This window comes from Phytophthora parasitica, assembly GCF_000247585.1.
Source record: "Phytophthora parasitica INRA-310 unplaced genomic scaffold supercont2.7, whole genome shotgun sequence".
Taxonomy (NCBI): domain Eukaryota; phylum Oomycota; class Peronosporomycetes; order Peronosporales; family Peronosporaceae; genus Phytophthora; species Phytophthora nicotianae.
Window position 1 is genome coordinate 1,169,428 of NW_008648993.1, and position 25,427 is coordinate 1,194,854.

At 49.1% G+C, this 25,427-nt stretch overlaps 10 protein-coding genes across 12 annotated transcripts; 5 read left to right on the forward strand and 5 right to left on the reverse strand.

Annotated features, from left to right (window-relative positions):
- The first annotated feature begins 90 nt into the window (after positions 1-90).
- PPTG_05412 (hypothetical protein) lies at positions 91-1,517 on the forward strand. Its single transcript, XM_008898956.1, has 5 exons — positions 91-250; positions 337-636; positions 703-940; positions 1,007-1,167; positions 1,244-1,517. Exons 1-5 carry the CDS (start codon positions 203-205, stop codon positions 1,346-1,348), a joined length of 852 nt encoding a protein of 283 aa, XP_008897204.1. The 5' UTR covers positions 91-202; the 3' UTR covers positions 1,349-1,517.
- Positions 1,518-1,545: 28 nt separating this feature from the next.
- PPTG_05413 lies at positions 1,546-3,088 on the forward strand. 2 transcript variants are annotated; one of them, XM_008898958.1, is made up of 5 exons: positions 1,546-2,161; positions 2,236-2,409; positions 2,478-2,603; positions 2,681-2,722; positions 2,804-3,088. In XM_008898958.1, the coding sequence occupies exons 1-5, from the start codon at positions 1,604-1,606 to the stop codon at positions 2,885-2,887; spliced, it is 984 nt and encodes a 327-aa protein (XP_008897206.1). In that variant the 5' UTR covers positions 1,546-1,603; the 3' UTR covers positions 2,888-3,088. The 2 variants fall into 2 exon arrangements, with proteins under 2 accessions (XP_008897206.1, XP_008897205.1); XM_008898957.1 differs by having other exon boundaries at positions 2,478-2,722.
- A 152-nt stretch (positions 3,089-3,240) lies between these two features.
- Positions 3,241-5,696, forward strand: PPTG_05414 (hypothetical protein). The gene is made up of 2 exons (XM_008898959.1): positions 3,241-3,926; positions 4,552-5,696. Exons 1-2 carry the CDS (start codon positions 3,303-3,305, stop codon positions 5,557-5,559), a joined length of 1,632 nt encoding a protein of 543 aa, XP_008897207.1. The 5' UTR covers positions 3,241-3,302; the 3' UTR covers positions 5,560-5,696.
- PPTG_05415 lies at positions 5,646-9,012 on the reverse strand. 2 transcript variants are annotated; one of them, XM_008898960.1, is made up of 2 exons: positions 8,706-9,012; positions 5,646-8,604 (listed from the first exon to the last, which is right to left on the reverse strand). In XM_008898960.1, the coding sequence occupies exon 2, from the start codon at positions 8,588-8,590 to the stop codon at positions 5,735-5,737; it is 2,856 nt and encodes a 951-aa protein (XP_008897208.1). In that variant the 5' UTR covers positions 8,591-8,604; positions 8,706-9,012; the 3' UTR covers positions 5,646-5,734. The 2 variants fall into 2 exon arrangements, with proteins under 2 accessions (XP_008897208.1, XP_008897209.1); XM_008898961.1 differs by lacking the exon at positions 8,706-9,012 and adding an exon at positions 8,677-8,693.
- A 1,728-nt stretch (positions 9,013-10,740) lies between these two features.
- PPTG_05416 (AGC/MAST/MAST protein kinase) lies at positions 10,741-14,186 on the forward strand. Its single transcript, XM_008898962.1, has 6 exons — positions 10,741-12,338; positions 12,416-12,501; positions 12,564-12,648; positions 12,713-12,783; positions 12,862-12,910; positions 12,981-14,186. The coding sequence occupies exons 1-6, from the start codon at positions 10,983-10,985 to the stop codon at positions 14,025-14,027; spliced, it is 2,694 nt and encodes an 897-aa protein (XP_008897210.1). The 5' UTR covers positions 10,741-10,982; the 3' UTR covers positions 14,028-14,186.
- PPTG_05417 (hypothetical protein) lies at positions 13,740-15,484 on the reverse strand. Its single transcript, XM_008898963.1, has 6 exons — positions 15,319-15,484; positions 15,131-15,240; positions 14,993-15,052; positions 14,867-14,923; positions 14,726-14,791; positions 13,740-14,653 (listed from the first exon to the last, which is right to left on the reverse strand). The coding sequence occupies exons 1-6, from the start codon at positions 15,332-15,334 to the stop codon at positions 14,177-14,179; spliced, it is 786 nt and encodes a 261-aa protein (XP_008897211.1). The 5' UTR covers positions 15,335-15,484; the 3' UTR covers positions 13,740-14,176.
- A 1,510-nt stretch (positions 15,485-16,994) lies between these two features.
- On the reverse strand, positions 16,995-18,039 carry PPTG_05418 (hypothetical protein; the record flags this gene model as incomplete). The annotated part of the gene is made up of 2 exons (XM_008898964.1): positions 16,995-17,468; positions 17,539-18,039. The coding sequence occupies 2 exons, from the start codon at positions 18,037-18,039 to the stop codon at positions 17,082-17,084; spliced, it is 888 nt and encodes a 295-aa protein (XP_008897212.1). The 3' UTR covers positions 16,995-17,081.
- A 56-nt stretch (positions 18,040-18,095) lies between these two features.
- On the reverse strand, positions 18,096-18,668 carry PPTG_05419 (hypothetical protein; the record flags this gene model as incomplete). Its single annotated transcript, XM_008898965.1, has 1 exon — positions 18,096-18,668. One exon carries the CDS (start codon positions 18,666-18,668, stop codon positions 18,096-18,098), a length of 573 nt encoding a protein of 190 aa, XP_008897213.1.
- A 1,451-nt stretch (positions 18,669-20,119) lies between these two features.
- Positions 20,120-20,888, forward strand: PPTG_21673 (hypothetical protein; the record flags this gene model as incomplete). The annotated part of the gene is made up of 2 exons (XM_008899306.1): positions 20,120-20,320; positions 20,871-20,888. The coding sequence occupies 2 exons, from the start codon at positions 20,120-20,122 to the stop codon at positions 20,886-20,888; spliced, it is 219 nt and encodes a 72-aa protein (XP_008897554.1).
- Positions 20,889-22,580: 1,692 nt separating this feature from the next.
- Positions 22,581-23,305, reverse strand: PPTG_05420 (hypothetical protein). Its single transcript, XM_008898966.1, has 2 exons — positions 23,162-23,305; positions 22,581-23,092 (listed from the first exon to the last, which is right to left on the reverse strand). Exon 2 carries the CDS (start codon positions 23,072-23,074, stop codon positions 22,670-22,672), a length of 405 nt encoding a protein of 134 aa, XP_008897214.1. The 5' UTR covers positions 23,075-23,092; positions 23,162-23,305; the 3' UTR covers positions 22,581-22,669.
- Positions 23,306-25,427: the final 2,122 nt, after the last annotated feature.

A 25,427-nucleotide genomic window follows, 5' to 3' on the forward strand; every position in this document is an offset into this window, starting at 1 on the left:
TGCAGGTATTGGATTGGCGGAAAAGAGATGGATCTTTTTCTCCAATCGTAGAACAGAGATCCAACTGGCTTTAGTCACCCTACCCGCAGTAAAAAAGCGGAGAAAACCGCACAGACCAAATAGCAGCGCGAGGCAGGCAGGAGCGGCGGCGCTGAGCGGTCGAGGAAGGCGTGCAAGCGCCTTATCGATCAACTGGAGCAGCATGATGCAGCCCGAACACACAGAGAATATCACAGAGGAGAAGCCGCTGGTAGGGCATTCGTACTTTGATTGCCTTTGTGCTCCATGTTGAAGATAGAAAGTGGGCTTATAATTTTTATTTTTAATTTTATTTAGTTATCGGACGACGCTGTGGGCATCACAATCAATGACGACCACAATGGCAAGCTTGTGCTGAAGGTTAAAACCCTCAGCGAAAAGCCACTACGTGTGGAGATCTTCCCCTCGGCCACCGTGGGGGAGCTCAAGGAGCTCGTGAAGAAGAAGGCCAACGCCGAGGGCAAGTTCCTGCGTCTGATCCACCAAGGCAAGATGCTTTCAGACGACAAGGCTACACTTGAGAGCTGCAAGGTCAAGAGCGAGGACTTTGTCCACTGCGCTATCAGCTCAGCACCTCCCAAAGCCGTCGTTAACCAGGTAGGAGAAGATTTGCTGTCATTTCTTGTGTTTGGACTGAGTGATGTAATGTATAAAATACTATAGATGGCAGCTACGGATAGCGAACCAGAGGAGCGAGATGATCCGTCCACTAGGAGAGGCTTCGACAGACTCCGTGATCGACTCAGTCGGGAGGAGATCCAGGCGCTGCGTCTGTATTTCTACCCGCAGCTCTCGGTTTTTATCAGTCAGGCGGAACGCGTCCCTGGCGAGAGCAGTGAGGACCGGATATATCGCCTGGAAGAGGAGTGGATGGCGTCACAAGGACCGCAGTCCGAGTTCGGTACGACCTCACTTTCAGTAATGAGAAAGGATTTCAGATGGCTAACTTTATGTGCCCACTTATTAGCGCTCAATGTTGTACCCACGGCTCGTATTGCAATGGATGCGCAGATTGACATGAACGGCATGAACAACTCCATTCTGGCAGCTGATAACGAAGGCACTGGCACTGAATTTCTGTGGGGGTTCTTAATGGGTCTCCTGCTTGGTGTATTTATGCTTCTGATGGTGAGTGGTGTATGCGTCTGCTGATGATATCTTCTTGATCCAGTGTCTGATGCGGCTTGTTATCTCTTTACGCTAGCTACTCGATCGATCCGTTCCTCGCAAACAAAAGGTCGGCCTGTTGCTCGGCGTGAGCATGAACTTCTTCTTGAGTGTTGTGCCGCGTGCTGTCTCCGACCAATAGAGCGCCGCCGCTGAAGCAGAATTATGCACGAGTGAGCGCGCTGCTGTCATACATTATTATATAATTCCGTCTATCAGTCTTGTGTGTCATGTTTCCACCCTCCAGTCCATACTAGGACGTGTTAAAGTTTTTCTTACGATCATAGAAATGTGTATCACACACCAAACGTTATTTTTCCACCAATCAGATGCGTCTGTTGGTGATTTTCATCAAGGGAGAGCAGTCGGAACCAGTGCTTCTGGCGTCGCTGCCGCCATGCTGTCAGTTGATCAGGAGCAGGAGCTGGAGCAGAAAAAGATCAGTGAGCAGGAAGCGCAGAGCTCCACGCCCCAGTCGATCACACCAGAGAGCAAGAGACGCAGACGAAGCTCTGCAGCATCAAATATGGGCAAGGAGCTCTCCGCAGACCAGAAGGCCATCGTTAAAATGTACGTGACGCGCGATGCCGGCGACGGCAACATCAAGTGCTGCTACTGCGCCAAGGAGATCACTTCGCGCAATGTGGATCGCTGGGCGTCGCATCTGCGCGGCTGCGTCAAGACGCCGGACGACATCAAGGCTCAGATCCAGCCGTTCCGTGGCGCTGCGTCGCCGACAAACAGCAACACGACTGCCCGAGCTGCACCACAGACGGTGAAGACAGACGTAGCGACCAACGTTGCTGCCGCTGCTCCTTCTGTACCGGCGACTATACCGGTAGTGGCCCCAGTGCCCACGCCCAACCCCATGGGCACCGGCTACAACGAGGTGTTCAAGGTGCACGTGTCCAAAGACTACATGAAGTTCAACGCCGCGCACTTTATTGCCTACAAGGTATGCAGAGCATCGTTGGAGTTTTGGCTAGATGGATGCAATACTAAACAATCGGCTCTGTATACGTGTTGTAGGGATTTCGCGAGAAGCTGCATGGACACAATTACCGTTTGGCTGTCACTATCACTGGACAGGTTGGCCCGGATGGCTACGTGGTGGACTTTGGTGAGATCAAGAAAATCTCGCGAGTCATCTGCAAGGACCTGAACGAATCTTTCCTAGTGCCAATGAACAGCGATGCGTTGAAGGTAGAGAAACGATGATTGCTGTTAGTCTAATGTTGTTAGGTGCTCATCTCTTTGTTTTGCGATTCCAGATTTCGTTTGACGGCACGAATGTTCACATTCTAACGGAAGACATGGCGAAGTTCAGCTTCCCCAAGGCGGATTGCTCGCTGCTGCCGATCGTGCATTCGTCGGCCGAGGAACTTGCAATTTACATCGTACGTGGCTGCAACCTATTGGCTTTTGTTACTATCGAGATGGAAACCTGTTGCTCATGCCTTTGCCCTTTGTTCAGAGCAACCAACTCATTGACGCATTCACGCTCGTTGCACTCCTGGTAAGGAATACGTGTCGTATGCATTGCAATTGCTTGAAAACAATTTCTTACAACTTCTTGTTTAATCATTACCGTTTACAGGATCGCGGCGTGCGGAAGATCGAGGTGAGCATCTCGGAAGCCAACCAACAGTTCGCCTCGTACGAGCGCACGATACTAGCGTAGAAAGCGTAGAATGGGGGCTGCAACTGTCCCCCAAATCAACCATTAACTGGAGCGAGGCAAGGACCCCGTCCCATCGTTTTCTGCGCTTGCTTGCTCTGTCAACGGCGCACAATACAACGGGCTCATGCTCTCTCCAACTGCCAGTCTTGCGTTCATGTTGCACTAACACGTCAAAAAGATTGCAATTTTTTTCTTCCAATCATCACTTGTTGAAGCGAATTTTCCACGAATGGTAAGAGCTGTGACATCTGATTGCAGGAAATCCCGCACTCGCAGCAGCCAACCAAAAATCGTCTACACCATTCCCCGTCTAAAATGATCATTGTATGCCTTTGGCTCCATCTTACCCATTCGCCGAAACGACCGGTAGTACGCAAGAGGCATCCACCAGTCAAAAAGACCATCACTCTTGATCATGTACGGCGGCGGCAGTGACCGATACGGCGACTCTTCCTCGCGTCGCGACTACGGCGGAGGCGGTGGCGGTGGCTACGGTGGTGGCGGCTACGGTGGCGGCTCGCGAGGCGGCGGTGGCTACGGTGGTGGTGGCTACGGAGGAGGTGGCGGTGGCTACGGTGGCGGTGGCGGTGGCTACGGAGGAGGTGGCGGCGGCTATGGTGGAGGCGGTCGTGGCGGCGGTGGCGGTGGCTTCGGTGGTGGAGGCGACTTGGGTTCCAACCTAGACACTCACATCCAATGGGACATCTCGAAGCTGCCGGTCTTCGAGAAGAACTTCTACTATGAGCACCCAGACGTGTCCAAGCGCTCGGAAGAGGAGTACGAAAAGTGGAAACGCGACAATCAGATTATTGTATCCGGCAAGGGCGTGCCTAAGTGCGTGCTGTCGTTCGAGGAGGCTTCTTTCCCCGAGTATGTGCTGGAGGAGGTGGTACGTCTGGGCTTCGACAAGCCCACACCCATCCAGTGCCAGGGCTGGCCTATGGCTCTTTCAGGACGCGACATGGTCGGCATTTCGGCCACGGGATCCGGCAAGACGCTGGCTTTCTTGCTGCCAGCAATCGTGCACATTAACGCACAGGTTCGTATTCTGCTGCAGAGTCTTTTCAGTGGATTTGACGCATCTCTCGCGGCGCTTGTGCGCTGATGGGAGTTGATAGCAAAGTTGTGTATAGCACACGACGGTCGTTCGCGCACATGATTGGATGCGCTGAACGGGACACAACACGTGAGACGAGGGTTTGAAACGCGTGATTGATGCACGTAATGCGCGCTAGTGAGGGAAATTCGTCCCCATTGAGCGCCATTTGCGTGCCTTTCGTCACTTCAGTTTGGTTCGGATCGCAGTCTGCTGTGTTGGAGTGCCGGTCAAGTTGGTGGAGATAAAACAGGTTCTCTTTTGTACGTGGTAACACGTTTACGAAGGAAAAGAGTATCCGCCAACAGACTTCGACAGATTTTTGGTCCGGCACGACCGACGGTTGACCACGGCTGCTTTTCTTCTTCTCTGACGTCCTCCTGACAATCGATCGGTGCGAAAAACTGCATTGGTGCGTTGTGGGCGATGGCCAGAAGAAAAAGCAGCATGCGAACACCTCAAATCCCTCGGCGCTCGCTTGTGTTTGCTTTCTCGTGCAACTACTTGCCCGTTTATTCGACAGTGTGAACTAACCACCTGTATGTTCGTTCTGTTTTGATTCATGTAGCCTTACCTGCAGCCTGGCGACGGTCCTATTGTGCTGATTATTGCCCCCACGCGTGAGCTGGCTGTACAGATCCAGGCGGAATGCAACAAGTTTGGCGCTAGCTCCAAGATCAAGAACACCTGTGTGTACGGCGGTGTCCCCAAGGGCGGTCAGATCGCTGACCTTCGTCGCGGAGTGGAGATCTGTATCTGCACTCCTGGTCGTATGATTGACATGCTTAGCATGGGCAAGACGAACCTGCGTCGTGTGACGTACCTGGTGCTCGACGAGGCTGATCGTATGCTGGATATGGGTTTCGAGCCGCAACTACGCAAGATCGTGAGCCAGATCCGACCTGACCGTCAGACGCTCATGTGGTCGGCAACGTGGCCCAAGGAGATTGTGGCGCTTGCCAACGATTTCTTGACGGACTTTATTCAGGTCACTGTTGGCTCGTTGGATTTGACCGCCAACAAGAGGATCAAGCAGATCGTGGAGGTCATGGACGACCACCAGAAGTACAATGCGCTGCAGGACCATCTGCGTGACATCTACGAGGGCGGCCGTATCATCATTTTCTGCGAGACGAAGCGTGGTGCTGATGAGCTGAGTCGTAACTTGCGCAACACTCGGTACATGTGCAAGGCCATCCACGGTAACAAGTCCCAGGAGGAGCGTGACTATGTGCTGCGTGAGTTCAAGGAGGGCAGGATTCAGATCCTGGTCGCTACGGATGTTGCTTCTCGTGGTCTGGATATCAAGGATATCCGCTACGTGGTGAACTTCGATATGCCGAAGAACATTGAGGACTACATCCACCGTATCGGTCGTACGGCTCGTGCTGGCAACAAGGGTACGTCGATTTCGTTCTTCACTGCGTCCAACAACAGCAGACTGGCTGGTCCACTGGTGAAGATCATGGAGGAAGCTGAACAGGAAGTTCCTCGTGAGCTACGCGACCTGGTTGGTCGTGGCGGCGGTGGTGGCCGTGGTCGTGGCGGATACGGTGGCGGTCGTGGCCGCTGGTAAACGTGACGTAGGTAGGGTGTTAAACTGCTTGGACTGGCGAGGATACAGCGCCGCCCGCTCCACATCTACAATAAACTACAGTAGTCGTTTGGAAACCTACTTGGTGCATTTGTGAATTTGGTGTATGCTCAATTTACTTATGCAACAAGCTACTAAAGTACAGCATCGGTAAGTGTTAAACCAAATCAGCGGTCGAAGACCTCACGGAGAGCACTGGCGTGGTGCTAACGTGTTCGTCTCTGTCTTCAGGTAGGAGTTGATCGAAGAGTTTGTAGTCCACAATTACGCGGTCACGCTCGATCACAGCGAAGTCTGCAAAGCGCATATCGTAGGCAAAGTCGTCCCAGAAGTACATTTTGCGCGCATACACATTCTCCGAGAAGGTTGTGTCAAGACCCGTAAGCAACGCGATGACAGCAACGCGAGACTGCGAGAGATCCTCCGTCGAATGGAACTTGTAGAATGGCGAGTTCTCGTTGATAACATGGATGAGCGTCGCTGGTAGCTTGATAGACGGCCACTCTGCAGTCACGAGCGGTACGTCGTACATTTGTCGAAGACCTGTGCGTCGATTTGTGAGGATCACACCTATGCGGAAGAAGTTCTCGTGTACCTCGCCCGAGTGTCTGGTGTTAGCAGCTCGAAACACGAGGCAACGGTGACCGTAGATGGTAGAAATCGTCATCTTGGCCGAAAAATGGATGTGAGCTCGAGGTCGAGCAAATTTTGACCATGCGATGCCTGTGATGATCGTCACCGTGATGATTCCCACCATCGATTCGACGAACACGATGATATTCATGTAACCAGCGTCCGGCTTCGGTGCAATGGACCCGTATCCAATGGTAGCAAGTGTGTGGACGCTCATGTAGAACGCCAACTCGTAGTCCGAAACCACGACGTCGTCGTATACCGCAATGCGGCTAATGTCAAACCAATACAGCAGTCCGAAGCCAAAATTGAGAGCTAAGAACGAAAGTATGAACACGAACGTGATCTTTGGCCAGCCCACGTGAAGAGCGCTTTGGTAAAACCGCATAAAGCTGAAGGATTTCGGGATGTGGACTGGCTGGATACGTAGGAATCGAGGAGTGTCCTCCACTTCGATCGACACAGCAGACGCGGAAGATTGAGCTCGCATACGTGGTCGACTGGTATCCTCCTCTCCGCTGTCGTTATCATCAATGTCGACATCCACAGCCTCCAAATCTTTGTCTTCTTGAGAGATTGTACTGGTATCGTCATCCAGAACAGTTCCAGCCATTTCTCGTTGAAGGAGGTCCTTTGCTCGCAGACCACCTGGGCTCGCAAAGGAGCCGCGACCAATAGCCTGGCTGTTTTGCTCTACCCCACAGCTATTACGACGTTGAACAATTGAGTTGCCCTTTGGCAACTGCAGCGTAGTGTGTCTTCGTCGTCCTTCCTGTACACTTGGCTGTTCATCTGCTCTCCATACTCGCAACCCTCCCCTTTGAGCAGCTTTAGTTTCAGCGGACGGGGCCTTTGGTATCCGTTGTGTTCCAAATGGCTGCTGTAGTAGTGGCTCGAACAACGGTTCTAACCCCATGGCAAACTTCTTTGGGCCATTCTTCTTCGGAAACGAAACAGGAGGATGTGGCTGAGCAGGTGAATTGTCTGCTGACTGTGCGTCCCATGAATTGGACCTCGAACTCACCATGATAGGCTCCGTGTACTCTTCTGGAACTTCGTGGATCGCTTCGTCATGATACGGATTGTCTTCCTGATGAAGAGATGCTCTTGACTTCCGATGAGGTCGTCGGTGAGCCACATTGTGAGTATATCCGCTATCTCCGTTCTCATAAGGGTTACTGTCAGAGAGGATTGGCTTGAGATAACGGACATCGTCAATGGGAGCAGCTTCCACGGCGCTGAGCTTGGCAAAGTTCATGATAACTTCTGCGTTTTTCTCGTTAAACTCCAGCAACTCGGCGAAACGATAACCCCATATCATATTCGCTGCAGTGTAGATATACCGCTCGGATACTGTGTCTTGAAGGGTGGAATCAACACCTGACATGGCCACTTCTACGAGCATATCGGACTGAGCAATGTCGTTCTTGGACATTCCGTAGAGCGGACTGTTCTCGTCAATCACGTGTACCACAGCCACGCCCATACGGAACGTGATGAAGTTATTTTGCAGCAATTTGAGGTTATACGAAGTCAGAACTTTTGTAGACGAGCAAGCGGGGTCATTTACAGCATCTACAGCCTCTGGAACCATGAAATTAGCCGCTATACGCGAGCGTCGTCGCTTTTCCGAGACTTCGTCGTCATGTGCTCGAATGTGCTTCGTCTTGTGCTCCACACGCAGTAAATTTACCTTGAAAACTGCTTCCATGATAACATCGTGAGTCACATCTCGTGACTGTGTAGCATTGGCAACTCGTACCACAAGTGCTAAATATTTTTTCCCGTAGGGTTGTACAACGCAAACCTTACTGAACGCCACTTTGGCTTGTGGTTTTGCAAATTTGGCAAATACCAGACCCGTGATGGCCGACACAATCATCATGGACGCAAACGACTCCACCGACATGCTCACATTGCCACAAGTGTGTGTGGGGTATACAACGCCGAAGCCAATTGTGGTAAAAGTCTGGTAACTCAAGTCGAAAGCCTCGAAGAAATTCGTCGGTTCTCCACAGACAAAACACGTAATCGCCGCGAAAAAGAAAATATTAATCATGAAAACCCCGAGCAATACGGTCAGTAGCATAGGCCACCGCATATTCAGCAACACGTAGAGAAAATCTTTGTATGGTTTTCTTGGGTTCGAGCTCGTAAAAACTCTGGGAAATAGAGAATTGGCTGGCAATCGGATGAACTGTTTCCAAAACGGCATTTCCTCGATACGCGAGCCGGCGTGGAAAATAGACGTGTCCTCGAACCCATTGTTCACTTTGACGCCGTGCCAAATGTGCACCCAGTCTTTCAATGAAGCGGGCACTTGCTGTGTGCCCACGTTGAGCGTGCCGCGGTTCTGAATGCGCTTCTTGGAGGCCGGCATGGGGCGTTATTAGTCTGAAAATGGCAACGGACAGAATTTGTCAGTAAAAGGAGTTTTGGTATCGTCGCAGTCGCCTCATAACGGACGTTCGCAGAGTTGAGAGCAATGTCCAGACCTGCTAGAAGTTTAACGACGCCGATGTGAAGCGGGCAAAATGACCATGCACTCGCGGTGGTGTTGCGTCGAGAATGTGAGGCAAATTGTGAATTGGCAAATGTTTTTGTGCAGTTGCACTATTTCTGGCAGCCAATGAGCATGGCGATGACAAGCAGCAGGTGGCTGTCTACAAGCCGCTGTCCAGAGCGATGTTCAATGTCTGAGGCTACTTGCAACTTCCTGTGTAGGCGAGGCTGGCAGCGACGGCAAGGGCACGCAGTACCCAATACTTGTGTAGCGGTCTCAGTTCGATACTATCCACCGTAAAGTCGACATCTTGTACATTAGCTGTGCTGCAGCAGATTGCTTAACACAGTACTCGCGCAGCATTAAACTTGGCGAAAAAGCGTTGGCTGTACATGGATGGCGTTGCTCAAGAGCATGGAAGCATAATGGCGTCGCATTGGACGTTGAATTGCGCAAACCTTGTGCCTTTTCACCCCTAGCGAATGATCAAATGAAAACCTGAACTTCAGGCCGAACAACGCACGTTACAACAACCACGCCATTCTCGAGTCGAAAAGTATAAGTCGCTGGACGCTTGTTAGAGCCCCTTGGACCGTCCAGCTTGGACGCTTCAGCTACCGTGGATCACAAATCAGCGATCTTGACTCACGCTTGTGTGTGGCTGCTCAAGATTCTTAAGCTGGCACACGCAAACTCATCCGAAGCCTTCGTGGCCGTTCAACTTAAACCAGCCGACCGCTGACCACAGTGATCTGACCTGACCTATCTGAATATGCACTCATCAGGGTGTCGCCATCTATAATACCATTGGTAGACTAACGAACCAATTCAACACAATCTGGAGACTGCACTGCCATTGGAATACAATTCGCCGCGTTCGTGGCAGTGACCAACATAACCTTCTTGTAGGGGCGTCGTGAAGCGACTAACGGTCACCACGTCTGATCTCAAAAGGATCGCACGCAGTTTGCTGGATGATCGGCAAGTTTGCCTGTAGCACACGCTCGTTTGTATCAAGTCTATTACCTGGCCATTCAAGAGGCAACTTGTATCCTCCTCTTTTTTTTTTTTTTTGCAAACTTCGGACCGAAGAGTATCAGTGAAGCGGTTTTATAATAGCTGGAAATTACTGCTCGCATTCAGTGGTGCGGGTATTCTAGGAACGTTGCTCGGAGACTAAGGTTCTCAGTAAGAAAAAATGTATGTCGCCACGGAGCTAAGCATGCACTTTGCGAGCCTTTGCAGGAAGTTCTGTGCAAAACGGCAGGTCCAGAAGTGAATGAGATTGACTTTTGTCAAACGATACCCTCCAGCTTCAAACGTTCTTCCTGACGTTGTCGGGGGATCCTGGGGTTCCGAAGCGAAAGAAGTTGTCAGTGTGCTATAACAACGCTCCAGCGTCTCCATTTTATGCTGACTCATGGGACGACAGTAAATTATATTTTCTGTTGGTTTTCTGTCGCGCCTGTCCATTTTCAACGAAAGATTTCAGATCTAACTGCAATGTAATGCAAGAAAATGTTTTCATCGTTGACTCCCGCCCACTTGCGATGAGCTGGCTCTGGGTTACCACAGACACAACGCAAACATATTCGACCTGCGATCCTATCGTACAGGTTAAAACAAATGACCAACACTGAAACGACGCTGGCTGACAAAACAAAAACTGCAGAAAGAAGCCCTTTAGATGATGTGACGCATTACATGTGCTTCAATGGTCATGGTTAAGATCGTCATGCCCTTGTGTCTGTTGCATGTCGTCAAGTACAAGAATGTGCTCGCATCGTATAATAACCAGCCAATTTACTAATACAATACGAACAGTAGTGTCCACCCTAAGGGCCTGTTTTCACCAAACAAATCATTCAAATAACACGAGGAAGGAACAACTTTCTCCTCAGAAGGCGAGTTGTGGCTTCACCACGACATTCTCCGACCACCAACGCGAAGCAATCCCGTTTTGCTGTCTCGCCGCACTGACTCATTTCTAGACACTTGGATCTTGAAAAGATTTTTTTTTACAATGGAGATCTCTCGCGAGGCAGGAACGCGCGGCGCACAGTCATTAAAAGGACAGACGCGTGGCAAACGAGCTTTTGCCAACCGCCGGGTCATTGCTTTTTCCCCGCCACAAAATACTTTCTACAAAATCCTATTCTACAAGTGGCAAACTTCACCTTGAGAACAAATCGGCTCAAGAAAAGGCGCCGGTCCATAGTGCGTTTCGCCCGACGCCTCGTCCTCTCGCCGCCACTTAAGTAATTTCCTCATGGCCGAGCGGCCGCAGCAGCTCGCCCTGGCCCGCGTGGCCGAGCTCGAGTTCCCCACGGACGGCAGCGGACGCCGCACGAGTGCCAGCAGCACCAGTAGCAGCGAATTCGAGCGTCTACACGAAGAGTTGCAGCTCGAGATCAAACCTCAACGTCTGCAACGCCAGTACACGCTCAATGTGCCGCCTTTCAGCGCCGGAGGGGACTCTATCTCTCGTCCTGGACTTCTAGATGCCGCTCCGGACGTCCTGGAGGACGTACTGACCCGCTGGGAGATAAACCAGGTTAAATGGCGCCGCAATGCGACCAGTGACGAGAATCAGGACGTCTCGGGTGAAGATGATACCGACACCATGCTGGAGGACGGCGTAGATCTGTTCGAAAGGGACGAGACCTTCGACGTGACGTTCGGGGACGGCTTTCTGGGTCTCGAGTTTGTACTAGACGCGCTTAGGAGCAAGGTAGTGATCAAGAGTGTGCACAGTGAAACGTGGTCGACTGTGGTGCTAAATATCCCGTCAGGCTTCACTATTACCAAGGGCTTAGCAGTAGAGGCCGTGAACGGACGAGACGTAAGCGCCATGTCACCCGAAGACGTGCTGGACAACTTACAGTTCAGTCGACGACCCATGACGGTGAAATTCCGACGAGCCAACAAGTCGGCGGTTGTGTGTAAACTCTGCGAGACCAAAGTGGACGCCAACAGTCTGGACGAGCATACAAACTACTGTGTGTTATCCAAGAGAGTGGAGTTGGAAGCGGATGTCATTAATGACTCACTAGTGAAGCTCACGGCGTCCATCAACGCCACACTAGCGGAGGAGGCCTTGAAGCCAATGTTTAACCAGGAGGAGATGCACATCTACCATGCGTTGCGCGTGGTAGCGATCCAGGCTTCGACGTGTGACGTCACGAGTGTGGATGCCTTTGCACTTTGTGCTCGACTAGTGAAAATTATCGACAGAATACGGCAACAAGAAGCCGAGACGTTCGACGTTGCCGGTGAACGCGGCGCTAACTATTGCAACAAACTGCGCAATTTGATTCACGCTAAGATGAGCAAAATACGGGCGTCTCACAAGGTAATGTTAAAGCAGGCGCCCGTGGAGGTGGAGCGGCTACCGCTGAAGCGAACCAAATCACTAGAGAATATGGAAAACAGCGACGGGCTGCGCTCATCACGACGAGCGAGCTTGAAGTCAGCGAATTTTCGTGTTTCTATCCGGGATTTCCATATTGTCAAGCCGATCTCGAAGGGAGCTTTCGGAAAGGTGTATCTGGCTCGCAAGAAGACGACAGGTGATCAGTATGCGATCAAAGTGCTGGCCAAAGAGCATTTGCTACGCAAAAAACAGGTACAGTTTGTGGGTGTAGTAGCATGCTCACTATCGTAGTGCAGCCTACTAAGATTTGACTGCATTGCTGGCCGCAGATCCAGCAAATTGAGACAGAGAGGAATATTCTGGCCAGTGTGGTGAGTCCCTTCGTGGTGAAGCTCTTCTGGACGTTCCAAACCAAGTAAGCAGTCCGTGATTATGATTAGGATATCGAGAGCAGCAACTTATAGTTTTTCTTGATAGGCGCAACTTGTTTTTGGTGATGGAGTATCTTCCTGGGGGCGATTTCATGTCGTTACTGGAGTGCATTGTACAGCTTGAAGAGCAGGTAGGAGTGTACAAACTGTACAGTGTTCGTGCTTTAAGTGATACTGACGCATTGTTTTGGCTAGGTGGCTTGCGTGTACATTGCGGAGATCGCAATCGCACTGAATCATTTGCACACCAAGGGCTGTGTCCACAGGTTCGAACTGCACATTTTGTTGGCTTCGTTCGTGAACTCTGGCTCACTCGCTTTTTATCCACTTGTTTACAATAACAGAGATCTGAAGCCTGACAACATTTTGCTATCTTCAACCGGCCACATAAAGGTGCGAATTAGTAGCTTTGCAACATACCTCCGTTGTTTCGATTCTAATCATTTTTTTTAATTACCAATAGCTTACCGACTTCGGCCTATCTGAGGAAGCTGTAGCGATGAGTGACACTGATTCGGAACCTGACGATGAGTCCATGACACAGGACGCTGACGTATTGATTCCGGTAGAAAACGCTTCGTCTGCACCTCCAGAAACTCGTCCGCGACGAACTTCATCATTCAAGAAGAAAAAGTCTGCGTACCACACGTATGGACGATGCGGTACACCCGACTATCTAGCGCCCGAAATCATTCTTGGCGTCCCTCACGGCCCACCGGTGGACTACTGGGCGCTCGGAATCATCCTGTACGAGATGCTGGTTGGCTTTCCTCCATTCAATGATGACACCGTGGACGCGATCTTTGACAATATTCTTGAGCGGCAAATCTTATGGCCTGACGGCGAGAAGTGCTTGTCAGCTGAAGCCGTGGACTTGATAGATAAACTACTTGACCCGAGTCCGTCAACTCGTATGGGCTGGGAAGGGATCAAACTGCACCCGTTTTTCGACGGCATTAACTGGGATACGATTCTGGAATCTGTGCCGCCGTTTGTACCAACGTTGGAGGGACCGAACGATACCAGCTATTTCAACAACAGGAACCTAACCGATATCTTCATCGACGATGAAGAGTTTGACGTTGGCTCTCGCTCTGCAAGTAGTAGTCAGAACATTGACTCTGGCCCTGAGAGCGACGACCAGCCACTTGGTTCGTATGACCAGAAAGAAGACGACGACTGCGAGACTGGAGATAACAACACAAGTAGTGTTTCTGCAGCCACAGCGGATGTGGACATGTCGTGGGGGATCGCAGGAGCTCTAGGCACGCTAGATGGAATGGCTGAGAGCGTGGACGATGGCGAGCAGACGGAAGACAACAACAGCATCTTTCGATTTCCTAGTGGGATGTATGGTAGTCCCGATGACTCGAAACTCTCAGATGCCTTCAGATCTTTCAGTTTTACAAACATGAACGCCCTTGCTGCTGCGTCCCAAGCGGAAGCTGAGATGATCACCGATTCAGAGCAGCAAACAGTAGACGTGTCAGGCCCGTCAATCCTGATCTAGCAACTTTTCAAGTTTTCCTCATTTCCTACAGCCTTTGTAAGTTCTCCTGCTCGTCAGCGTAAAGACTATTAGTAATAATTCCAACAACCACTGAAAGTACAATTGCGATATTCCTGTAAACAAATCGACGGGTTTTATGGCAATTGAGTTCACAGGAAAAAGTCGTCTTCTTCCTGTTCTTCGTCTTCATCGTCCTTGTCACTAGTTGCGTTTGGAGCATCAGGCATTTCGTCGTCTTGGTCAACAAGAGCGGGAGTATGCTTCGTCTTCTCTCCAGACTTGTCCCGTTTACTACGAGCTTTCTTCTGCTTCTTGGTTTGTTCCTTTGAAGGCTTCTTAAGCAAGAGTTCCACGGCCGGTCTCTCACTTGCAGAAGTAGAATCCTTCGACTTACCGTCATTGAAGCAGAACTGGTGGAATTCTTCTGTAGGCTGTTCCTTCTCGAAGCGAGAAATTGCCTCAGCACGAAGCTCTTTCTGGCGCTTCTGATCCTCCTCAGAGTGAGGTGTAGATGGGAACAGCGAGATGTAGGGTTCAGCTTTGGGGTAGTAGTAAATGTACATCATCTCCTTGCAGTACGTCTTGAACTTCTTCTCGTGTTCAGCGCGTTCCGCATCGTCAGTTGCCTTAAAAAATGCAAGAAAAAGTGAGCAAGTTTAATATGCTTAATGGAGATTTAATAGTCAAGCTTTTTTCACCTGGTCAAGGCGATTCTTGGCCTGACGCAGCTTGCGCATGACCTTCACACGCTCGAAAAAACGCGGCTAATGGAACAATTAAAACACCCCACGAATCCGTTAGCTGTCGAGTATAAGCAACGTCAGTTTGCAGCAACTCACTCTTTTGTACTTCTCTGCATTCTTTCTTTCTAGCGCAGTTTTCTCCTTCTTGTCGTGCTATTAGTTGATAACACAACGAACAGGTCAGCACATGTGACTTTGCCCAATTGCAGCATTCAGGGTCACCTCCTCCTTGAGCTGCTCGAGTTCCGCTTTCTTTGCTCTTCGCGTGGCATCAGCTACGCCCTGTAGTCCAACAATTTAAAGAGTGTTAAGACTGCTATAATTGCTGCAAAATATTTGCAATACGTCTGGTCAACGCACCCCGCGACTGAGGAAACGCTCGAGACCTCGAATGCGGTTTTTGAGCGATGGGACTTTTTTGGCCTGTTGCGGCTTCTTGGAGCGCGCGTTCTTGAAGCGAAGGCGAGTTCCTGGACCAAGGAATGTGCGAACAGGTCAGAGGACGAAGGAGGTTATTGCGGAGATGAGATACATGGAGCTTCACGCACCTGCTGTCGGCGCCATGGCAATCGAAAAAGTGTCGATTCGGTGCAAGTTGGTTGGCCGGCAACTTGCTGCTAAAATCAACCAATGGAAAGCGATTTATTACTCGCCGTTTTAATGCGAATAATAACTGTAAGGTTCGGCACCAGTTTCGCCAATTTTGTGTAATATTCCAACCAAGTAAAATTGCAATTGTTTCAGTTTGAGTGAAACTATTGACAAAATAGGTTTGTCTCCCACCTATGAAACAACACTCGGGTTATCTGGCAGTAAGTATTGTGCCTGTAAGAAATAAGACGCAATTATTCTGGCAGTAAGTATTGTGCCTGCAAAAAAATAAGCCGCTATCATTTCCTCCTCAGCCTTTGTTTTGCCCTGCGGCCAGCCAGGGCTCGGAAAATACGTAAGGTATTGTACGGCTTTCAACCACAGTCCGTAATAAGTTATTCCATATATGCAGAGACAATAGTTAATTATTGAGAAGTACCCAATGTATTGATTTCCAACAAAGCCAGTAGAGTGTATTTGTGCCTTTCACTTGTTCTGCGCTCATTATTCTGTCGTAATTCCAGCTCGCTCTCGATGCTAAATCCAGCCGGTTAAAAATAATTCCAGTCTAAATACGGCTGCAAATCCCCAATAATCCGAGGCGAATGAGTGGCACTCAGAATCACAAGCAAGCGAAGTAAGACGAAAGGAAGCGCGCCCCAAGCGGACTACTGCGATGCCCTTGCCTACTAACTGTTGTGCCACTTGTTTCCTTCCGGCGTGTTGTATGCAGCGTGCCGCAGCTCGACACCCCTCCGCTCCCGCTTCGCGCACGTCAAGTCGAGCCCCACAGCCTCTCAAGCCGAAGCTCGACCTTGCGAACTGGTCGCGCGCTCTCAGATCTCTCGCCGGCTAACTGTTTTCTCACAGGAGGCTGTGGGAAGTCGTTACAGGTAAGATACGGGCTGAATGATGCTATCTTCTGGTACTTGATCAGTTCAAAAGGTATTGTATGCGTGTTTTAGCAGTTTAGGTGTGCACTGGACCATTTGTGGAAGCAGCGTATCTCCGATGAGCTTGAGTCTACCAGCAACATTAGCTGTTGTATGACTATAAAGGTGGGCGAGCCCTTCGGCAGCAGCAGAACCAGCTGTGGAAGCCCACAAATGTTGGCGTTTGTTGTTGATGATGGCTACCTGGGTTTCGGGCCCGTGTGCGTCGGTGTGTCGATAAGTTAAAAGAGATTGAGTGGCCTGAAACTGGACCAATCTAAGAAGACGACAAAGTGTTGGAGTAGAATAGTTCAGCGTGCTACCAAACCTGTCCTTCACTGCCTCTTGTAATTCCTCTAAGTAAAAACACGGATGAACACGAATGTAGTCTTCGACAAAATTTTCTGCCTCTTGAGGCCATCGTGCAGATTTAGTTTTTCTATCTTCTGGTAGCACATTTCCTTTGCTTTTGAAAAGGCAGATACAAGCGCCATGCTTATGTCATACATGTACACTAACATTATAGCTCTCCACCGCAAGTCTGTCGAGATTGTCATGACGACGCTGGAGACAAAATGGAAGTGAGGCTACGTAGAGACTGAATTGCGGCACACTTACCAACGAATGGCGGGTAGCAAACCGCCAAACTGCCCTAACTCCAAGCTCTCTCCGTTAACGCAAACCAAAATGTTGGTCTAATAGATGGGTTCACATGAATAGGGTTATTTTAATTCAGGACGAATTAGCGACTTACCCGCCAAAACGGCTGAAAGGCACACTACATGAACCTACATTTGCTGGAACACTTCTTGCACAGTCGTCACGCCCCAGTAGGACCGATTGGCTCGCAGAAACATCAGCATCTCGAAGTTGACCGACAGGAGAGACGCTCGCTCTGAAGAAAGCACCAGTTTCGCCTGCGAGAAGAGCCGCTCACAGCGATTGCTGGTGGTTGGCAACTCTACCAAGAGCTGGCAATATTGGGACGGCCTCTGGCGACAGCGCTCGCACGCTTCGCCCTCAACACCATCGTCGCAAAGTCTTCGTCTTCCTCGGTCTTCTCCTCCCCGTTGTCGTCGCCATTCTTGCGCTTTCTTCCAGTGAGGCCTGGGCCGGCCGTCGCTGACGGCCTTGCGCTCACTCGTCGTCAGACGACCGGTTTCACCGTTAATGACCTGCATTAAAACGTAATATTAAAATTAGTATTTGCAGACACTATTCATATAAAAAATACAATAGCTTCACGGTAGCAGCCTCAAAAACCGGAGATAGGACGATTGATGCCGTTACTCCCAGCTTGGATGTCAGCGATGGGAAGCGCTGCAAAATTGAGTCGAAGAGTACGCGAACGTCGGCTAGCGACAGGTCTTTAGATTGTAGCTTGATTGTGACGCTATGAAAAACCTGTAGATCGCCTAGAAGCGCCTCGATCTTACGATGCATTGCTGCCTTTGGGATAAGATCAAACACAGCGTCCACTTGCTTGATCTCATCGCGAATACGCACGTAGCGCGCCACCATGTCGTACGTAGAGCTCCAGCGAGTCGCGTGGGGCATCAATGGAGCCAGGGGTGTGTGCTCGCGTAGAGCGGCGCGGTTGTTTACCGTGCGCAGCGCGGCCATCAGCGCGCTCACCGCTTCCACCGTCGTCTTGTGCTCCTCCAGATATGAGTTCACAGCGAGATTACACCGGTTCGACGCGCAGCCAATGAGAGGAACGCTGAGATTTGTCACAACGGCTGCCATTATCGCCAATTAGAAAAGCCAGGCTCGATTCGGATTGGCGGAAAATCGACAGGATACTATGCATAAAAGCGCAATGTGATTGGGCCGTTAGATCTCCTTCTTGGTGCAATCGCCAGAAGCGTCTGTTTGTGCTGTCTGTCGTGCCAGAAAACGGCGAACAGAGCCACGTAATGCTCCAAAAAGCACGTCCAGCCATCAAACATGATTCCAAATGGCCCGTTCAGCTCGGCGCTGATCTTTGTCTCAACAGCAGCCACTTCCGTGCCGATGTATACATTGAGCGTCTTCGAGCAAATAGGCTTGAGCTTCGACATGCTGCGAGTGAGTGGATCGTCGACCTCACTAAGAGGTATTTTGCAGTCGACGACCCACTCAATCCAGCTGTACATGTTGGAAGCCGTTGGGTTGACGAACCCACAGGCTGTCAGTGAGCCAGCCTGTCTGCGCTGGTGTGCGTCGTAGGCGGCGACGTAGCCAGGGTGGTTGTCCTTGAGGTGGCCAACCAAATTGGCGTAGCCACTTGAGGGTAGCTGTTTACGCCGCGTGCCAGAGTAGTTGCAGGTAAAGTAGTGTTCGGCGTCAGCTACGTAGAAAATCCGGCAGAGCTCGCGGTTGGAGACGGAGGTCATGCATGAGCTTCTTGCAAAACGATATCTAGATAGAGAAGCTTGCATGGTATGCTCTGCGAAGGTAGTGTTTTGTGCGTGTATTGTGGGCCATCCAAACGCTTGCCTTGTGCGGCTGTGTTGTTAAGCGAACCGGCACGGTTAATAGTATACTGGCCAGTCAATAGTAATAATTTTTAATAATTTCAATAGTACTACCCAGTATCAGTTTGCAATAGTTAATAATTAAATACGAATAGTATTGGTACGGAATTATTTTTTTTCCGAGCACTGCGGCCAGTTAAGTCCAAGTTAACTGTGGATTGCCTTATCTCGCCGGTTTTAGGGCGGGGGTGGTGAGCCTGCTTGAAGACGGAATAAGCTAATCAAACACGAGTAAAAGAGATATAAAGGCTTTTGGCGGTTTGCTGGCCGTCACTCCAGCTGTCAACAGGCTTATATCCGCCGATTGCATCTGAAGCTCGTCAGCGGTGTAGTGGAATAGCTCACAACTTTTGCTTAATTAAAAATTATCATTAAGTATGCGCTGCTCGCATATTTATGGACCTTTTTCGCCTGAATTAACACTGTATCCGCCTAAACAAGTGAAAAGCACAATACCAAATAACTTATGTCAAGGCACACAGCACAAATGTGTGTGTAAACCGGCAATTTCCTGTCCCGACTTAAGTGAACCGATGTGATTGTATGTCTACAACTGTTGAGAAAGCCTAAGGCTCGTTGTCAACCCAAGTGTTTTGCTCACTTTGTGATTTGATTGGCCCGAATGTAATACAATGAAAAAAAATACATGAAAAAACCAACTTGTTCGGCTGGCACGCGATTTCAGTTTTGACCAATCAACAACCAATTTAATTTTGCCGCATGCTTAAAAATCTAACCCCATCGATATGGGGCCGATATCTCTTCGTCCTCGCCGTACTCCTTCACAACAATTCATGTCTACGGGTCGGCAATGGCGCCGCGGGAAAGTGATAATGGCTTATGTGGCCTACTAGACTGTCTGTTTGTCATCAAGCGACAGCGAACACATCACACGAAAAATCCCGTTGTTTGAGAACGGATCTCATGTCAAGTTCATGCCACAACTCTTCTCAAAGAGTCCGCGTTTAGTAATAGTACAGAATGACCTTGTTTACTTTTGATGTGTTGCTGTATGGGTTCACCGGCAAAACACGCCCACCGTTTAAAAATAAAAAAGAAACGATTTTTCTGAGGGTGAGTAACACACTTCAAACTACGTTGTGTACACATTGTGTGGACTCCTCTCCAGTAAAATACGCCCACTTTTGGCGCCAAAACAGAGGGTCGCAACGTTGTCACTCATTAGGTTTTTGAATGCTAAAGAAAACAAGCCCACTAGGCTCCAAACCACCAATATATCTACCCTCACAACAAATTTGGCCCCATCAAATACATCAAGTCCCCCCCCCCCCTCCTTCTAAACTCTATCCATGGAGACCCCTTACATGTACCATGTAGAGGACGAAGGTCTCTTTGTCCTCTCTAAAGTGATGGAGATAACGTGGGACATAGAGATCTACGTCCTCTGGTGCATGGAAGTGGGTATCATCGACAAGCAGAAACGGTGCCCAAGCTGTGGAAGCCCCATGAAATCTTCCGTGCCTCGGAAACTTTGGCGGTGCTCGCGCAGGGTGAAGCATGCCAATGGAAAAAAGAATCATTGGCATGCTTACATGCTCTTTTTTTAACGAGGACAAACTTAAGCTGCATCGCTCGGTTCGTCTCCTCGTGGCCTGGTGATGCAGCTCTCCCAGGTACAAGCGATGGAGATGGCGGAGGTGTGCGAGCGTACAGTGCGTGACTGATGCGTTTACGGCCGTCGAACAAACTTCTCAAGGCCGATATAAAGTGAAGTTGCTCAAATATTATGCATATGCTGCTTAAGTTTCTCTAAAGTTGCTACTATGTTGCGTTTCGGCGGTGAAGGTCACATAGTGGAGATAGATGAAACAAGCCTTGTCGAGAAGCGTATGTACAATAGGTGGCGCTGCTATCAGGAGTATTGGCTCTATGGAGGCGTGGAATGCACGACTGGCCGCTGGTTTGGGCGCATCGCGTTCGGCAAGCGCGCAAAACAGACACTTCTTCCGATAATCAAAAAGTTTATTAAACGTCGTTATGTTTAAACTTGAAATTTGTAAGCAAAATCACAATTAATAATATTTATTTTGAATTTTGTAGGACGAAGATCATGTCTGACATGTTTGCAACGTACGTTTGCGAGCGAGGCAACAAGCAGCATACCCTCGAAAACAACCGCTTCCTCCTGTCTATGCAGTACACGCACAGTTGGGTCAACCACAGCCTCAACTTTGTGGACCCCTTTACTGGGACACATACATACACCATAGAGGGGCTGTGGGGGGCCGTATCAAGCGCCTTAAAAAGAGCATGTGTGGAAAGACAAACTGGATTCTTATTTAGACGAGTGTATGTGGCGCTCCGTTTTTTCCTGCCAAGGCCATAATCAGCCAGTACTTAGCTGGTTAAGAAGTAGCCATAATACGAAATGAATAAAGTTTGTAAAAGTCATTTCTATTTTTTCATTTCTAAACAGTGGACTGGCTTTGTCCAATTCGAGTGTCGCGTCTGGATGAGCATGGGCGGATGTTGTCATTTTTTACTGGACATTGTCAAAAACATGGGCAGAATATTCAAGATTTTGCTGACTATCTTTCTCGTTTTATAAATTTTTTTATTACTTCACCTGGGGGAAGGTGCTTCTGGATGTTTCAGGCAACTACTACGTCATCGGTAACAATGTCTATGTCCAGAGCAAACGTGTAAACAGATGGGACACCGCTTAAAAAGGTGCAGCTCGTGGATAGACTCGATTGTGATAGCTATAACTTTCACATGAAGTAAGTACGTATCCGCATCGAAATCGTCTTTGGTCTACTAGTGAACAAATGAAGAATTCTGAAGCAGCCTCTGCATGCTCGGCTCCGCATTACCGTCTTGTTATATCGATTACACAATTCTGTATTACAAACGATGTATTAAACCGCCTGATCAATTTTGTATCCGGGAAGAACGATCGCGCAATGATCAAGATCTACTGACTTACGACTCTTTGCAAGTTGATCTAGAAGATGGGAGTCGCGTCAAGGTGCTGGATGATGTAGGTCATTCAGAGCTAGTAAAGAACATTACAACCCACAATTTGCATGTAACCTATAAATAAGTGTCAACGCGACCGTGACGACTACAAAACGTCTCGATGACAACGCCTGCTGCCACTACTGTATCCGTACCAGCTACCGCAGTTTCTGGACAAGATTGCGACCAGATGCAGCTAGTATTTGGAGTGGTAAGTTGTGTTCAATAAAAACGTTAATTATACCAATAGAAATGGGAAGAAGCAGCGACAGTGCTATGCGTTTTAGTTTCGTAGTATTGAACAAGGACGCATCCAAGCGCGGTTCGAACGTCATGAGCATGAGCTTAGCTATAGGTTCTGCAAAGCCATAGAGGTTATGATGCCCGGAGGAGGGAACACACGGAACCTTGCTGGTGTTTTATAATACACGCAACCCGGAAATCGCTGACGATAGATTCCCTGACAACAGAACGCTCGATTGCTAATCTGTGATTCTATCCAGGTTACTTCATACTCTGGTGGTAGTCTCGATCGCATTTTCTTAGTAAAAGAAAATAGCGAGTGTTTCCGATAATTGTATTTTGTGTTCCTGCTCGTTTGTAAATGTTAATGCTTACAGGCTTATCTGTCCGACTTGCTTGACCACTAGTAACTTGATGTAGTTGCTATTTTGCGCATAAGTTGTTCCTACAAGGATTACGATGCCTTTGGCAGAACTGCACAATAAAAGCAACGATACAAGTACAAAGCATACGCATAACTCGCTCAACAGGAGCGGTTTGACGTCTTTGTCAAACCAGTACTATTGAGATACACAATAGATGCATAACCAAAAGGCTGTTTTAATGATAACGCCGCCTCTTTCACCCACAACTCGAAGTTAGGAGGCATCTTCAACCTTTAGGTTGTTGTCGATATCATCGGTAACCAGAGCTTGCCAGTCTGCCTTGTTCTTCAGACGCATAACCGCATCGTAATTCTCCACACCACGCTGGACGCATCCGCTACTAACATGATCCAACACGTGTTGAATCTGGCTATCAAACCAACAAATCTTGAAGAGAGAAGCCTGCTTTCCTCGCACCAGCCGACGACAAACATGTCCTACAATATAGGCTGTGCCAGCTGGGTGATTGTTTTTTGACTTCATCCAGGGTTCACATTCTGGGGGCAAAAGCCACAAGCTTGTGCAAGTAGACCTCCTGTCGCAAAACTTGTTGTGTCCGGGGATGTACGACCGGTGGTAACGGGGAATGTTGTGGTCGGGAAACATCAGATGTGGCATCAAAGCTCACCACAGCACCTGCACAAATTCACAACAGTACCGTTAACGAACCCTCTAGTCCTTGGGTTACCAATTCATTGTGCCTACCATCAGTAATGACTCGACCCCGGCCACGCCCATGGCCTCAACCTTGCTCTCAGCCTCGACTTGAGACCACTCGCTGAGCAACAGCAGCACTGCGAGCTGCTGGCGACGTCACCACATCCGACGCATCCAAATACAGGTTGAGCGAGACCTGCAATCTATTCATAATGTGAGGTAATTTGAAAACAGATTCGGGTCAGTGTGATTATTAGTGCATAGTGAGATGAAGATATATGCGAATGGGTAAATCAGTTTTATAGGAGCATAAGTATGCTACGAGATTTGATGCACTGTACGGTAAACAATAAAACATTAACAAAGGCTTGGTGCACACGCTTCCGCGGACAGTAAAATCATGATTGGCATCAGCTGGATCTACATACTAATACTGTAGATGTCAATAGTAGCTACAGCTACTGGCCACGATGGGCCCCATCGAATGGGTAACAAAAGCTGGTAAGCTTCCAGTTTATTGTTTTGGTAGTGTCGGACGCCGAAGAAAGCGTGTCACGGCTGCGTGTCATCGGGTGCTGTAAGTTTTCAGAGACGGGGATACTTGGTAAAATACATTGATAAAGATTTCTTACCAAATAAATTATTCTCAACGACCCCCGAAAATGAGATTTTAGGCGGGTATGGCGGGAGAGCCTAGCAAACAGGCGTCCTCAGCTAATCGGCGTGTTGCGTGGTCTGTGAAGGGTTGGGGGTACCAGGGATTAGCGCTCTATTAGCGTCAGTGTTGTGTCTCTCTTGGTGGTGGTGTTCAAATGAATGAGAGTCGCTAGTCTAGGTCCGACCAATCAGAGCTCAGTATTCGGGTCTCAGACCTTTACTTGATATCTATGCCTATCTTGATGAAAACACCTGATACCTTAGGATACCAGGTCTCAAGGTCAGTACCTAGTCGCGACTTTTCCGCTATTACTCCAGCGTATTAACCATTGGTCGTCACCTAAATGGACTTGAGACATGCGCAGTTCTAGCGAGCGATCAGCCGTCACCGACGCATCTAATTGACGCTAAAGCTAGCGTCTACGACGTACCCCGATGTGACAGATGACAGCTTTGCTATACTAGCTTTCGGCGCCTCGAGAGCCTTGGTGGCTGGGTGACGGCGCCCCTTGAGGTCAAGCAGAAGAAGACGGCTCACATACTGGCACGAACTCCGTCATTAGGCTACCCCAACCAGGCTAATCGCTCCTGCTACTCCCACTGAAGGTACAACCAGTTTTACCGACACTACGTGTAACTATTTCTTACGTATTGTGTTTCTTGGTCTACAGGCACGAAAAAAATCTAGTGTGAAGAACTAGTTCAAGTCGGGTGACCTAGATTTGGCGTCGATCAGCGCCTGAGTTGAGGACTTCGTGGCGTCGAAGCGCACATCTAAGCAGAGTGAGAGAGAATGCAGCGATGATCGATGACTGATAATATACATTTATTCTGACTTGCACTGTGTAATGTGCATGGGGTTTAGGACGCAGTGCTCGCTAAAAAAAGAGAGATTATAATCGTATCACAGAACAGAACTGTCGCAAAACCGGTTCGTGTGTATTAATATTAGATAAAATGCAAAATAGTATGTATGGAGCTAATATCATTGTTTTTTGCGCAGCCATTTTGAAAATCCGTGAATGCTTCTATGGCCTCGCTCCGTATCATCCTTTGCGATGGCTGCCTTGGTGGATAGACCGCCTTTCAACAGACTTCGTACATACTTGATGACGTATAATAGCCTGGAGAAAAAATATTCTTTTGTTGACAATCACCATTTTGTTCCATACGTTTTCTCTAGATGTTCAACAGAAGGCTGGCCAGCATATCCTTGGTGCCATTCAATCCACAACTCATTAATGGAGGATACACCGCGACTCGATGGGTACTGTGGTGCTAGATGAACCGTTTGTTGCTGAACACTGCTTGAGTTTACTATATTTCTGGATTTGTGCTGGCTGTGCGAGGATTAGTAGGTGATTGTGTCTGTGCTACAAAACTATCGCTGGCAGGTATGGAAAGGAACAAGCGGAAGGCCATGTCACCATGGAGGAAAGCTGAAAACTGGTTGTTCGACTCCTTAATGAGCTAGACTATTTCCTGATGTCGAGCTGCTAACGCATCAATTACTGCTGCGTGTTGCGTTCGGATTGTTGGGAGAGTAGAGAAATAGCAACTTGAAGTTGCATGTTGAGATGTTGCGCTCTAACCAAAGCTTGTGTGCGATACTGTAGGAATTGATCTCTGAAGACAGCATGATTCTGGATCCTAGGTG

Coding starts and splice junctions, on each gene's coding strand:
- PPTG_05412 (XM_008898956.1), top strand. CDS start 203: ATGATGCAGCCCGAACACACAGAGAATATCACAGAGGAGAAGCCGCTG. Junction 251..336: donor TCACAGAGGAGAAGCCGCTG/GTAGGGCATTCG, acceptor AATTTTATTTAG/TTATCGGACGACGCTGTGGG. Junction 637..702: donor CCAAAGCCGTCGTTAACCAG/GTAGGAGAAGAT, acceptor AAAATACTATAG/ATGGCAGCTACGGATAGCGA.
- PPTG_05413 (XM_008898957.1), top strand. CDS start 1,604: ATGCTGTCAGTTGATCAGGAGCAGGAGCTGGAGCAGAAAAAGATCAGT. Junction 2,162..2,235: donor CGCACTTTATTGCCTACAAG/GTATGCAGAGCA, acceptor TACGTGTTGTAG/GGATTTCGCGAGAAGCTGCA. Junction 2,723..2,803: donor TCACGCTCGTTGCACTCCTG/GTAAGGAATACG, acceptor TACCGTTTACAG/GATCGCGGCGTGCGGAAGAT.
- PPTG_05414 (XM_008898959.1), top strand. CDS start 3,303: ATGTACGGCGGCGGCAGTGACCGATACGGCGACTCTTCCTCGCGTCGC. Junction 3,927..4,551: donor TCGTGCACATTAACGCACAG/GTTCGTATTCTG, acceptor TGATTCATGTAG/CCTTACCTGCAGCCTGGCGA.
- PPTG_05415 (XM_008898960.1), bottom strand. CDS start 8,590: ATGCCGGCCTCCAAGAAGCGCATTCAGAACCGCGGCACGCTCAACGTG.
- PPTG_05416 (XM_008898962.1), top strand. CDS start 10,983: ATGGCCGAGCGGCCGCAGCAGCTCGCCCTGGCCCGCGTGGCCGAGCTC. Junction 12,649..12,712: donor TTGTACAGCTTGAAGAGCAG/GTAGGAGTGTAC, acceptor TGTTTTGGCTAG/GTGGCTTGCGTGTACATTGC. Junction 12,911..12,980: donor CTTCAACCGGCCACATAAAG/GTGCGAATTAGT, acceptor AATTACCAATAG/CTTACCGACTTCGGCCTATC.
- PPTG_05417 (XM_008898963.1), bottom strand. Junction 15,053..15,130: donor AGCGTTTCCTCAGTCGCGGG/GTGCGTTGACCA, acceptor GTTGGACTACAG/GGCGTAGCTGATGCCACGCG. Junction 14,654..14,725: donor CCAAGAATCGCCTTGACCAG/GTGAAAAAAGCT, acceptor GCATTTTTTAAG/GCAACTGACGATGCGGAACG.
- PPTG_05420 (XM_008898966.1), bottom strand. CDS start 23,074: ATGCCACATCTGATGTTTCCCGACCACAACATTCCCCGTTACCACCGG.